The 12,276-nt window shown below is 44.6% G+C and overlaps 1 protein-coding gene across 1 annotated transcript in view; it reads right to left on the bottom strand.

Moving 5' to 3' along the window:
* Positions 1-771: 771 nt before the first annotated feature.
* The window catches only part of GRPR (gastrin releasing peptide receptor), a 36,258-nt gene continuing 24,753 nt past the window's right edge, over positions 772-12,276 (bottom strand). Inside the window, exons 2-3 of the mRNA XM_007070525.3 lie at positions 7,804-8,155; positions 772-2,790 (exon numbers count right to left, since the gene is read on the bottom strand). Coding sequence (XP_007070587.1) covers positions 2,398-2,790; positions 7,804-8,155 — 745 coding nt within the window. The 3' untranslated portion in view covers positions 772-2,397. The remainder of the gene's footprint in view (positions 2,791-7,803; positions 8,156-12,276) is intronic.

The following is a 12,276-nucleotide window of genomic DNA, read 5'->3' as shown; positions in this document are numbered from 1 at the left end:
CTCGCGGCTCGCCAACGGATTACCCTGATGGGCCGCGTGTGGCCCGTGGGCCTCAGGTTGCCCACCACTGTACTAGATCATAGAAAATATTCATTGCAAAATCCAAAACCACATATGTTCCTCTCATTTGGCATTTCCTGGACTGCTTGAAATGCAACCCAGAGTCTCTCAAAGGTTCCCAGACCTGGGCCCAATCTCATGAGCAGGGCCCTACCAAATTCACAGTTCATTTTGATCAATTTCACAGTCATAGGATTTTAAAAAACATAAATGTCATGATTTCAGCTATTTAAATCTGAAATTTCACAGTGTTGTCATTGTAGGAGTCCTGACCCAGAAAGGAGTTGGGAGGGTGGGAGGGTCGCAAGGTTATTGGAGTGGGGGCGGGGGTGCGGTACTGCTCCCCTGACTTCTGTACTTCTGCTAGCGGCGGTGCTGCCTTCAGAATTGGGCAGCTGGAGAGCGTCGCCGGCTGGCCGGGAGCCCAGCTCTGAAGGCAGAGCCGCTGTCAGCAGCAGCACAGAAGTAAGGATGGCATGGGATGGTATTGCCGCCCTTACTTCTGTGCTGCTGCTGGTGGGGTGCTGCCTTCAGAGCTGGGCGCCCGGCCAATAGCCACCGCTCTCTGGCCACCCAGCTCTAAAGGCAGCGCAGAAATATGGGTGGCAATACCGCGACCCCCCTAAAATAACCTTGTGACCCCTCTACAACTTCCTTTTGGGTCAGGACCCCCAAATTGAGAAATACTGGTCTCCCCCATGAAATCTGTATAGTATAGGGTTTCACAGGGGAGATCAGATTTCATGGTCCGTGACGTGTTTTTCATGGCCATGAATTTGGTAGGGCCCTAGTCTTGAGATCCCAGGACAATCAATGGTTTCACATCGAAACGAGACAAAAGTCGTTTCTACGGCTGTGAATGCTGAGTTAATATAACCCCCTAACTAAAATTTAGGGGACATGCACTCCCGTAGACTGAAAGAGAAGGAAACCAACCCTTGTGAACTGCTGAACATCCAATGTCTGCCCCTGGAGGCAGGCAGGCACCTCTTACTGAACTCAATGGGCACTGGAAGGTTTTGCTCTGATTATACACCAACCATTACATTATGTTTTTGCATTTTCAATCCAAATTTACCACAACATTTTGCTGGTTTCATTCTCTCTTTGTCTTTGATTCTTCCCCCCTCCCCCAACAAGACGCACCATTAACTCAGCATTCACTGCTCCAAGGGTCAAATTCTGCTCTCACTTGCACCAGTTTGCTTTAAGAGGCTTGTAACTGTACAGCTTAATCTGCATCCCACCTGTTTCAATGGGAATTGGATTCTGCCTTATGTTAACGCAGGATTTGCAATCTGCAGTGTCCGTGGCACATTATCTTCCTATTCTGAGAATAATGGATGCCATGGTGCCCCAACCACTTGGCAGTGGAAAATACTGAAGGCCTGATTCTCCACCAGTTTTATGATTTCAGTGGAAATACAGGTATAAATCTACTGTAATGGGTTTGAGACCAGGCCCTGAGTTTGTAATGACATTCATTGTACATCCCCATATTAGAATACATCCCAGTGAAGAACTTCTGTGCTTCATTTGACATTTGTTGTTCATCCTTAATCAAACACAACTCAAATTCTGTATTATACGTTTAATAAGGTAACCCCCATTATTTTGCCCCCTGAAGAGAAGAGCAGAATTGTCAGTGACTCTCAAAGTGCTGTGCTTTTCCCTCTGCAATATGGCAAAATGCACACACTCAAACTGTAAACATCTTCTAACTCACATTTATTCAAATGGTACATTGATAGTGTACAAGATACTACTCATTTCAGATGGGGCCAGCACACCCCAGTAAACACTGTGAAAATCTTTTTACACTATGAATACTGTATTCAAACATTTATAAATATTTGACAGCTCTAGGAAAGGATCTACACTTCACTTTTTTTAAAAGGGTTTCTCTCATTTAGATGAATTTACTTCAGCCAAAAAACAAGACAGAGAAAAAAAACTCCATGAAGCTGTTTCCGCAAACAAAGGGACAAATCTTGAGTCCCTTACACAGTTTTTTTATATGACCGTGGTTGGAGTCTGCCTGAGTCAGAACTGAGGCAAAATTATGGATCTCAGGATTTGACTCCAAGCCAGTGAAGGCCTGATCTTATAGGGGCTGAGTGCACTCAACTCTTGTTAAATCGGTGGGCACTGAAGGCATTCAGCACATCACACGAGATGTTCACTATGACGGTGTCAGGCCCTAAAGTACCTGGAAGTTCTTGTATGCAGTTGATTTCTCTATGCATGTATGCTACGCACTATCCCCGCAAAGCAGAGCAGGCAGCCATGCTAACTACACTGCACAACAGTTTCCAAAGCTGTCCCCTGCCATGTACCCTATATACAGCCTTCATTACAGATGTGGTTGCCGTTGATGAGGCTGAACATGGCCACTGAATGGTTGGTGCTCTTGAGGGAGGTCATTCGAGTGGTGCTTCTGCCCATGCTTTGGGACCTGATGAGGAGACGGGTTCTGCAGCACAACAGCTGGTTGTTGAACTGTTTCCTAAAACTTTTGCTGAGCAAGTAGAGCGCAAAAGGGTTTACGCAAGAGTTAGCAAAGGCCAGGATTCGAGCACAGATGCTGGTGATGAAGTGCAACACTGAGGTGTCTACCTCTGAATAATGGTAGGACCGGTATAAATAGATGATGTGATTAGGAAGCCAGCAAAAAGCAAAGAGGCACACAAACACCAACACTGTCTTGGCCAGACGCTTACGTGAATCGATCTGAAAAGAACAAAGAGAAAAGTAGATTAGCAAATGTTCCTCACTCTGGCAAAAGCTGGTGAAATTGGAAGCTAATTACTTTTCCTGTCACCAGGGCGTGGATGTGGGGGAAATGAGACAGTTATTGCAGGGGAGTCTGGACTGGACAGGACTTTAGCACTGAGCGAGTCAGCTGCCCAAAAAGTAAGAAACCAAACAACTAAAACATCTTTTCTATCCTAAAGATAAAACTCAGGTGAACCTAATGCTCAGTGACAGAGTATCACTAACCCCAGCATGGTCTATATAAGTCCAAGAATCAGCAACATATTAGCCAGGGTAGGGGCTACCTAGCATACTTCACAGAGTGCAAATACATTACTACTTGGGGCCATGTGGTAAACATACACGTATACAATGCCAGCAGACCCTGCTCGTCAGGCAGGTGGGATCATTGTTTCTCCTTCATGGAGACTTCTTCCCCAGCTCCTGTAGCCTTCCTTTCTCCTTCTCCAAGCTTCTTGTATATTTCCTTATTGAAACCCCTCCTAGTCTCCTGGGTTTCTTTGTTCTATGTTTAGTAACTTTTCTCCAGAAAAACCCTCCCCTCAGAGAAGAAGGGTAAAAATGGCTTTCCCTAAGTTGCAGTCACTCTTTAGGATAACTTTTGTATGATCAAAAACCATCATTAACATTAAGTATTCCCCATTGTCCTTCATCTAGTGAGTACCAGCTGCATGTCCTGTCAGCAATGATGGATCCACATACGTATAGGCTTTCCGTGACACAGAAATTTCATGATACAATTTAATAATATCATCCACCATTCGTAAGTTGCACAGACAGAACCCCCAACTTGTCACAGGGCCATCTCAGAAATGGCTGTGCCAATCTTCCAGTTCAGACCATGATGGGAGAAGGCCTAGGCGCAATGAAAGGACAAACTCCCTGAGGCCTGGCCTACACTAGGAAAAGCTGTAATTTTACCACATGATAGCTAACATGTTACACAGACAGGGCAAGCTGTGGTCTTATATTGATTTAGAGGGTGAAGGGGACATCCTGAGGGGGGCCTAGGGTTCACCTCGAGCAGCTAAATCTAAGTAAAGCTACAACCTGCCCAGTCTGCCCTAGGGTGATACAATGTGTTCTCTCTCTCTCATTGTAAAAACATATTTATGTCCCTAGAGAGGACAAGACCTTAGAGGGGACCCACCATCCAAAAGAGGAAGATACAGCTGCTCCACCCAGGGAACCTCTAGACAGTATTGCATCATAGGAGATGCAATGCCTCCTGGACCTTGCTGGCACAGACAGTGCACTACCACTTGTCTTAAGAGGCTGCTGTATGCATGTCACTTTGTGGTCATGCCCTACCTCCTCCCCACCCTTCCTAGAGTGGCTTTTGCTGCTAGCTCCACTTGCTCTGCATGTAAGTCTTGAAATTGTGAACGCCGCTTGGGGCCTCCCTGCTCTTCCATATCCGGGCAGCAGGTGGGCACATTCAGGCTCTTGCAGAGTAATGGGCTCGGTTCTGATTGCTTCAGTTGAGAAGGGTGAGAGCTGAAACTATGGGTATGACAACATAGCAAAAGCTGTGCACAGGCTCGCTTACCCATGCCTGACTCCAGTTGGCACAGGTAACAATAGCAAGGAAGACAGCACAGCAAGCTGGTTACATAACCAGAGTCTCACTACGTGCTCTCAAATTCTTGCTGCAGTGTCTTCACTGCTTTTGTTACCTCCTAGCTTGGATAGATCAGGGGTTCTCAATCTTTCTAGACTACCGTACCCCTTTCAGGAGTCTAATTTGTCTTGCGTACCCCCAAGTTTCACCTCACTTAAAAACTACTTGCTCACAAAATCAGACATAAAAATACAAACGTATCACAGTACAATATTACTGAAAACTGTTTACTTTTTCATTTTACCATATAATTCTAAAATAAAGCAAGTAGAATATAGATATTGTACTTACATTTCAGTGTATAGTATAGCAAGTCAATGTCTGTATGAAATTTTAGTTTGTACTGACTTCACCAGTGCTTTTTATGTAGCCTGTTGTAAAACTAGGCAAATATCTAGATGAGTTGATGTACCCCCTGGAAGACCTGTGCGTACCCCCCAAGGGCAGGGGTGGGCAAACATTTTGGCGCGAGGGCCACATCTCGGTGGGGAAATTGTATGCAGGGCCATGAATGTAGGGCTGGGGCAGGGGGTTAGGGTACAGGAGGGAGTGTGGGCTGTGTATGTGGGGGGGGTGCGGTGTGCAGGAAGGGGCTCAGGGCAGGGGGTTGGGATGTAGGAGGGGTGCGGGGTGCAGCAGGGGGCTCAGGGTAGGGGGTTGGGGTGCGGGTGGAGGGTACAGGGTGCAGGAAGGGTTCGGGGTGTGGCTCCGGCCCGGCACCGCTTACCTCGAGCAGCTCCGGGTGGCAGCGGTGTGCAGCGGCCCTAAGGCAGGCTCCCTGCCTGCCCTGGCCTCGCGCCACTCCCAGAAGTGACCAGCATGTCTGGCAGTGGCTCCTGGGGGTGGGGTGGGGCAGGCGGCTCCGCCACGCGCTGCTCTTGCCTGCAGTTACCACCCCTGAAGCGCCCATTGGCCGCAGCTCCCCGTTCCCGGCCAATGGGAGCTGTGGAGGGCGGTGCCTGCAGGCGAGGGCAGCGCACGGAGCCCTCTGCCCTCCCCCGCCCCCCCCCCACCAGGGACGTGGTGCTGGCCGCTTCCGGGAGGTGGCACAGGGCCAGGGCAGGCACGGGGCCTGGCTGCTGGAAATGTTGTGGGCCGGATTGAAAGCCCTGACGGGCCGGATGCGGCCTGTGGGCCATAGTTTGCCCTCCCCTGCCCAAGGGTATATATATCCCTGGTAGAGAAACACTGGTATACACTAGCCTGTCCACAGCTTTTGCTGAGTAGTCATATTCAGAATCCCAGCTCTCATCCTTGTAAAATTTAAGGAGAGTTAGATGGGTCTCATTTGAGGTATAGATGTTTATAAAGTGTATCAAAGTCTGATCAGCCACTCCTTTACACACTTGTGCTCCTTTTCACACCCCAATGTATAGCACTGAACAATCATTAGGTACTGCTTGGCACTGCTGGAGGCAAGATTTGAGGCTTTTTGTGCTCTGACCCAATGTGGCAAATGCTATATTCTCATTACTCACATGAAAGTCACATAGGCACATCCCAAAGCACTATAAGTAAATTGAGAATTAAGATGGTCACAACAAGCAGATCTTTTCCCATGATAGAAGCAAGCACGAAGCAGGAAACAGAACACTGCCATAGCACGTCATGACTTTATTTTGTGTTCCTTTAATTGCATAAGCTGAAAATTAGCTATTGAATTCAGAAAAGATTGACATGTACCAGATGACAGTCAAATGTCCCCAAAGATCTAACTGTAAATTAAACCCTGTGGGATAAGTGAACTGTACATATATATTTTTAATGTATCCTTAATTTGATACTGAAGCTATTGTGGCCCACATCTGCACTATGAAGAAAGGAAACAATGCAATAAAGAAATCAATATCACTTATCTAAGACAAAGACCTATCACTGCTGAATGCACTGCAGGAGTGAAATCATTGACTGACTTTGCTGGAGCAGACTCACTTTTTGCTATCTTTATAATTCTGTATACAAACCTTTGGGGAAAGGACAGGCGAAAAGTGACTCTTTATACTTCTAGTGCACTTTAGTGGGTAATCAAAGCAGTCACTAAACAGGCAGAAAGGTGGCAGTGGTGGGAGAAAGACTTATAAACATTCAAAAGTAATGTAAGATACGTCCTTCGTGAAATCCCCCCATTTACTATGTTGAAAGCACATCTTTTCACCCACATGGCGCTACCTGATAACCAGTGATGGGAAAATTTCTAAAGGTTCAAGAAATTCAGTTTAGATCTGTTACTGACAGAGGGTAAAGTCATTGTTTGTACAACTGACCCCACTCAGGCTAACAGCAGACTTGGAGCCTAAAACATAAAAGCATGAGCCTCTACTGATTGAGCTAAAGTAGCAAGAAAGTTGCTACCTGAGAAAGTTGCACTAGCTCAATTTAAGATGAGGATTTAAACTGATTTATTGAAACTGGAGCAAAACCCTGTACTAACACTTATTTCAGTTTAAGCATGGCTTACATTAGTTTACTTAAAATCAAGTGGTAATTAAGCCAGACTGAAATAATCCACATGTAAACTGAAATAGGAAAGTCCACACAGGGGGCTGTACTAATTTAAAAGTTTAAAAGCAATTCAAGTTAAAGAAGTGTAACTTTCTCATTTAGACAAGATCTAGGGGTAGCAGCACACTGGAGCTGGAGGGGTCATTTCCAGCTCAAGGAGACATACCTGTGCTAGCTCTGATCAACCTAGTGTGCTAAAAAGAGGAGTGGAGCCACACTGGTGCAAGCAACTTGTCCCCCAAGTACATGCCAAGGGTTTCAGACAGGATTATACTTGGGGCAGCTAGCCCAGCTCACTGTTTGTGCCCCCATGGACACTGTTATTTTTAGTACTCTCTCTTGATCAAAGCTATGAAGGGTTTGTCTACCTGAGTTGGAAATAACGCTATAAAAGTATAAACATACCTTAAGTGCCCTTAGCTGGAAGCAGTAGTAGATTCACAAATCTCCAGCCACTAAATGAGAACAGGTTTCAAAGTGGTAGCTGTGTTAGTCTGTATCAGCAAAAACAATGAGGAGTCCTTGTGGCACCTTAGAAACTAACAAATTTATTTGGGCATAAGCTTTTGTGGGCTAAAACCCACTTCATCAGATGCATGGAGTGAAAAATACAGTAAGCAGTATATTACAGCACCTGAAAAGATGGGAGTTGCCTTACCAAGTGGGAGGTCAGTACTAATGAGGCCAATTCAATTAAAGTGGAAGTGGCCTATTCTCAACAGTTGACAAGAAGGGGTGAATATCAAGAGAGGGAAAAGTACTTTTGTAGTGCTAACGAGGCCAATGCAATCAAGGTGGATGTTGTCCACAAGGGTAATGTACTTTCAAATAAAATAAATTCATACCTGTTTCCTAACATGTATGTTTCCTTCCACAGGTATATTGTAAGCACTCCGGATCAAATTTTTAGCAATGAAATAGTAATACACTGAAATGACCGATAGAGGAATGATGTAAAAGATCAGAAATGATGCCATTGAATGAATTTTTGGATGTAGCCCATCAGAATGGGGGTAAGGAGCACAGCTGATGAATGTTTTGTTAGTGTCTCGGTCATAGAAAGGGTGCAAGTCAGAAAACACTGCTTCAGGAATGGCCAGCAGCATGGATAAAATCCAGATCATAGCAGCTTTCACACAAATCTTCATCAGCGCGTGGGAGGCTTGGATATCCATCGGTCTCACTATCGCTTTATACCTAAGAGCAAAGGGAAAGAACTGTTACTAACTATGACATTGAAAATAGTCACACTGGGTCAAATGTATCTTTGTCCAATCTTTCACTGAGTCCCCTTTTCATTTTGGAAAATCCCAACAACAGTTTTCAACCGGTGCTGGTTGAAATTTTTAACATTTCTGAAATTTTGCAATCAGCTCAACTTGTCACCAGTTAATTCAATTTCAGGTGTATTGATTTTGAACATGTACAGATATATTCTGAAATCCACGTATGTGTACAAGTGGCATTAAGAGGAAGTAAAATAAATGAGTGTACTTTTAAAGCATAAACACCGTGATACTACTACTACAAATAGAATAGCACTTCATTCAGTATTGTTCAAGGAAACTAGACTAGGTATTGCTTAAAGAGTTTGTAAAAGCTGCTGGTGACTTCTTTTGGAGTTGAGGGTACACAGCACTTCTGAAACTCAGACCTTGTGTTTTCAAAATTGTAACAGATATTTTACCCATTTAAATTACTTATGTGTAGTCTAGGACGCAGTTTCCATTTGTCCATAATTAATTGTATCCAAATTAACTAGCTTGTGGTGATTTACAGAAGACAAGTTATGAAGAAAGAAATTGCATGCTACATTATGTAAATATGCATAATAGATTTTGTGTTTCTGTACACTTTTTCCTTTCAGAATTTCAAAATTTTTTAAAAGTTTGAATTTCCAATTCAGCACAGAAGCAAAATATATTTGAAGCTCGTATGTAGAATGAAAAGCCCATATAACAAAATAGCCACATATAAAAAGAACTCCAGATTGAAATAGGTGCATTTAAAAATTCACAATTCATAAATATATTTAAAGTATAAATTAGAAGTAACAGATGGCATTTAGGAAATAATATCTACAGGTTTTATACAGTATTATTAAATTAATCATACTCGTGATAATGGAATTTATATCCTATTCTCTACTTAAAATCTAGATATTTTTATTTGCCCAATCCCCTTTTAAAAGAGTATATGGAAAACGAATCCCTATAGAGTTAGGGGTTAAGTGGTCATCATAGAATAAAACATAAATGGCGACTCCCTTTCTTATAACTGTTCTTCGCGGTGTGTTGAATATGTCCATTACACTTTAGGTGTCTGCACATCACGTGCACCGGTGCTGGAGAGTTTTCTGTAGTGGTACCCATCTGGGTGGCTCTGCCCACTGCTGGGCTCCTCATACTCTGAAGCAAGGATATAAAGGGTGGAGTTGCCCCATCCCCCCTTCAGTTCCTTCACACCGGAACCGATAGTAGGCTCTGATGCATCAGGAAAGGAAGGTGGGTCGTGTAATGGACACATGCCTACGAACATCGTGAAGAACAATGATTATGAGAAGATGAGTAACCATTTTTTCTTCAAGTGCTTGCATGTGCCTGTTATACTCTAGGTAACTCCCAAGATATTACCCCAAGAGGCAGGGTAGGGAGTCTCATCAGAAGAGGGACTGCTTCCCAACATTGGCATGCTTGTATGATGCAGCATACAGTGCTTGGTGAGTTTATGAATGGAAACCATGTCTCTGCTCTACAGATGCCCATAACTGGGATTGTGCCACAAATGCTGCTGAGTTCAAAGGAGCTCTTGTTGAGTGCACTGTGTGTTGCTCAGGAGGCATTGCTCCTTTGCCAGTATAGCACATTGTAATGCAGCTGGTGATCCATTTCGAGAGTCTGAGTTGTAATCGGGTGGTCTCTCATATATTCCATAAAAGACGCAAAGCTGGGAAGAGACACAAAAAGGCTTTGTTCTAGCTAGGTAAAACACCAACGTTTGCTGAATGTCCAAAGTACGGAGCCTCTGCTTGTCTTTATGTGTATGTGGTTCAGGAAGGAAACTGGCCAGTGAATAAACCAATTAAAATGGAAATTGGCCACCACCTTTGAAAGGAACATGGGGTATATTCTCAGCTGACCCTTGTCTTTGTAGAAGACTGTGGAGGATGGATCTGTGGCCAATGCATTCCGTTCTCTCATCCTTGTGATGGAGGTAATGGCCTTTAAGAAGGCTACCTGTGCTGACAGATGTTGAAATGAGCATGATGCTAAAGGCTCACAAGGAGGGTCAATAAGCGCAGACAACAGCAGATTTAAATCCCAAGAAGGTGTTGGGTCTCTGATAAATAAAAACAATCTATCAAGACCCTAAAGGAACCTGGTAGTGACTGGGCAAGTGAAAACAGTCTAATCATCTGTGCAAGGGTGAAATGCCAAGATGGCTGACAGATGCCCCCTGACTAAGGGCTAGATCTGACTCCTTAAGGTACACAAAATGGTCCAGAATTATGGGAGGTGGCCCAGATGGAAAAACACTTCCATTTACTCAGGTAAGTAGCTCTTGTGGGTGGCTTTCTGCTATTAAGGAGTACTTTCTGAACTGCTACTAAGCAATGTGCCTTCTTTACATTCAGCCACTGATGAACCATGCCATAACATGTAGCACCCAGCTGTGGTTCTGTGTCAGGAGATCTCTGACTATTGGTAACAATAAAGGTTCATGAGTGGACAATTTGCAGAACTCTGTGAACCACATCTGTCTCAGCCAGGCTGGAGCTATAAGGATCATCTTGCCTTGATCTTGCTTGAGCTTGAGAATGACCTGGGAATCAGGGGTCCTGGCAGGTAGGCAAAGAGGAGCTCTTTGTTCCATGGAAACAGGAAAATGTCTGACATTGATACTGAGGTGTGTCCCGCCCTGGAACAGAAGTGGGGATACTTCCTGTTCTGTCAAGTTGTAATCAAATCTACAGATGGGAAACCCTCTACACTGAATACCCATGCTAGAACATTTGTGTTGAGGGACCATTCATGAAGTTTCTTGAAGGCTTTTTCTAAATCTTTCATTGTCACTCAGCATTATAGCATCCTGTTTGTTGGGTCACCTGTTCAACAGGTAAACATTCTTCAGAGCTGAGTACTAGATTCAAAATGGTCTCTACCCAAAAATATCTACAGACACATCCACGTTGACTGTTGTGTAGCCAGTGATATATTGCCCCAAACCACGGTGGGGCTCCTTTTGTCTCTAACTTAATGTACGATTAAGTCAATGGGAGTCTGCCCACTGAAATCAGCGGGAAGACATTGAATCAGACCCGTGGATGGGTAAAAGTACAGGAATCAACATCTTCGCTTCCCATGGTTACTAATACCACATATTTGGCGGGATGTAGTAGAAAGAGAGAGCCTGAGACATGAGGCCTGGTATAGCGGGTCTGGTGTAAGGCCTAAGGCCTGAACTAAAATAGTCAGGCACTGCTGATATAAAGCAAAGTTAGCAAAAGTTTGGCTATGAGCAAAAGTCAGGCCCTGTTACAAAGCAGATGCTTGCTTGCAGGTTCATGATCCGATATATGAACTTGGCAAGAACAGAGCTGTCATTGCAAAAACACAAGCATTCCTAGGCACTCAGAATTTCTGTAAACATATTCCAGAAGGCTAGTACCGGAATACCCCGATACAAGGTTATGGTATAAACACGCTCCCCGAAGATGATACATGGACACACTGACCCCCCCTTAAAGATAAGGTCAGGCTGACAGGGTGATGGCTAGAGACGTTTTGATCAAACCAACAGGTACAAGGTAAAGGGTGGCAACTAACCACATCAGTGGGGCAATGCGTAATTTGTTTGTATCGGCGTATAAAAGAGGGGTCAAAAAGGGGGTGTCTTTGGCTGGTCGAGGGGGGAACTGAAAGTCCCGCCATTCACTGAGCTGATCCATTGTCATGGGCATACATGTATTAAGTGTACTTGTAGCACGTATAGGGCATTAATACTGTGCTTTCTTGGCAATAAACCTGGCCAAGCGCCTCTGCCACTGAATGAAGTCTGTGGTCTTTTGGGGCAGTTTGATCGGAGCCTGCTGTACGGACTATCTGGCCAGAACCAGTGCAGCACGCAGCGAGAACACATACACAGCACATAACTGACCATAGGGAATAATGAGGATCTGCGCTTCTCCTACTCTCTATGTTAGACAGCGAGGTACTTGAGCACATACCTAACTTTAAGCATGGGCGTAATTGTGACACTCCCCAGCGTACCCAGCGGGGTGAGGCCCCTCACCATTCCCACCACCTGCCTTTAGCATG

The sequence above is a fragment of the Chelonia mydas genome, chromosome 1 (assembly GCF_015237465.2).
Source record: "Chelonia mydas isolate rCheMyd1 chromosome 1, rCheMyd1.pri.v2, whole genome shotgun sequence".
Classification (NCBI taxonomy): domain Eukaryota; kingdom Metazoa; phylum Chordata; order Testudines; family Cheloniidae; genus Chelonia; species Chelonia mydas.
Note: the sequence above shows the minus strand (reverse complement) of the source record. Positions and strands in the feature narration are given on the sequence as shown.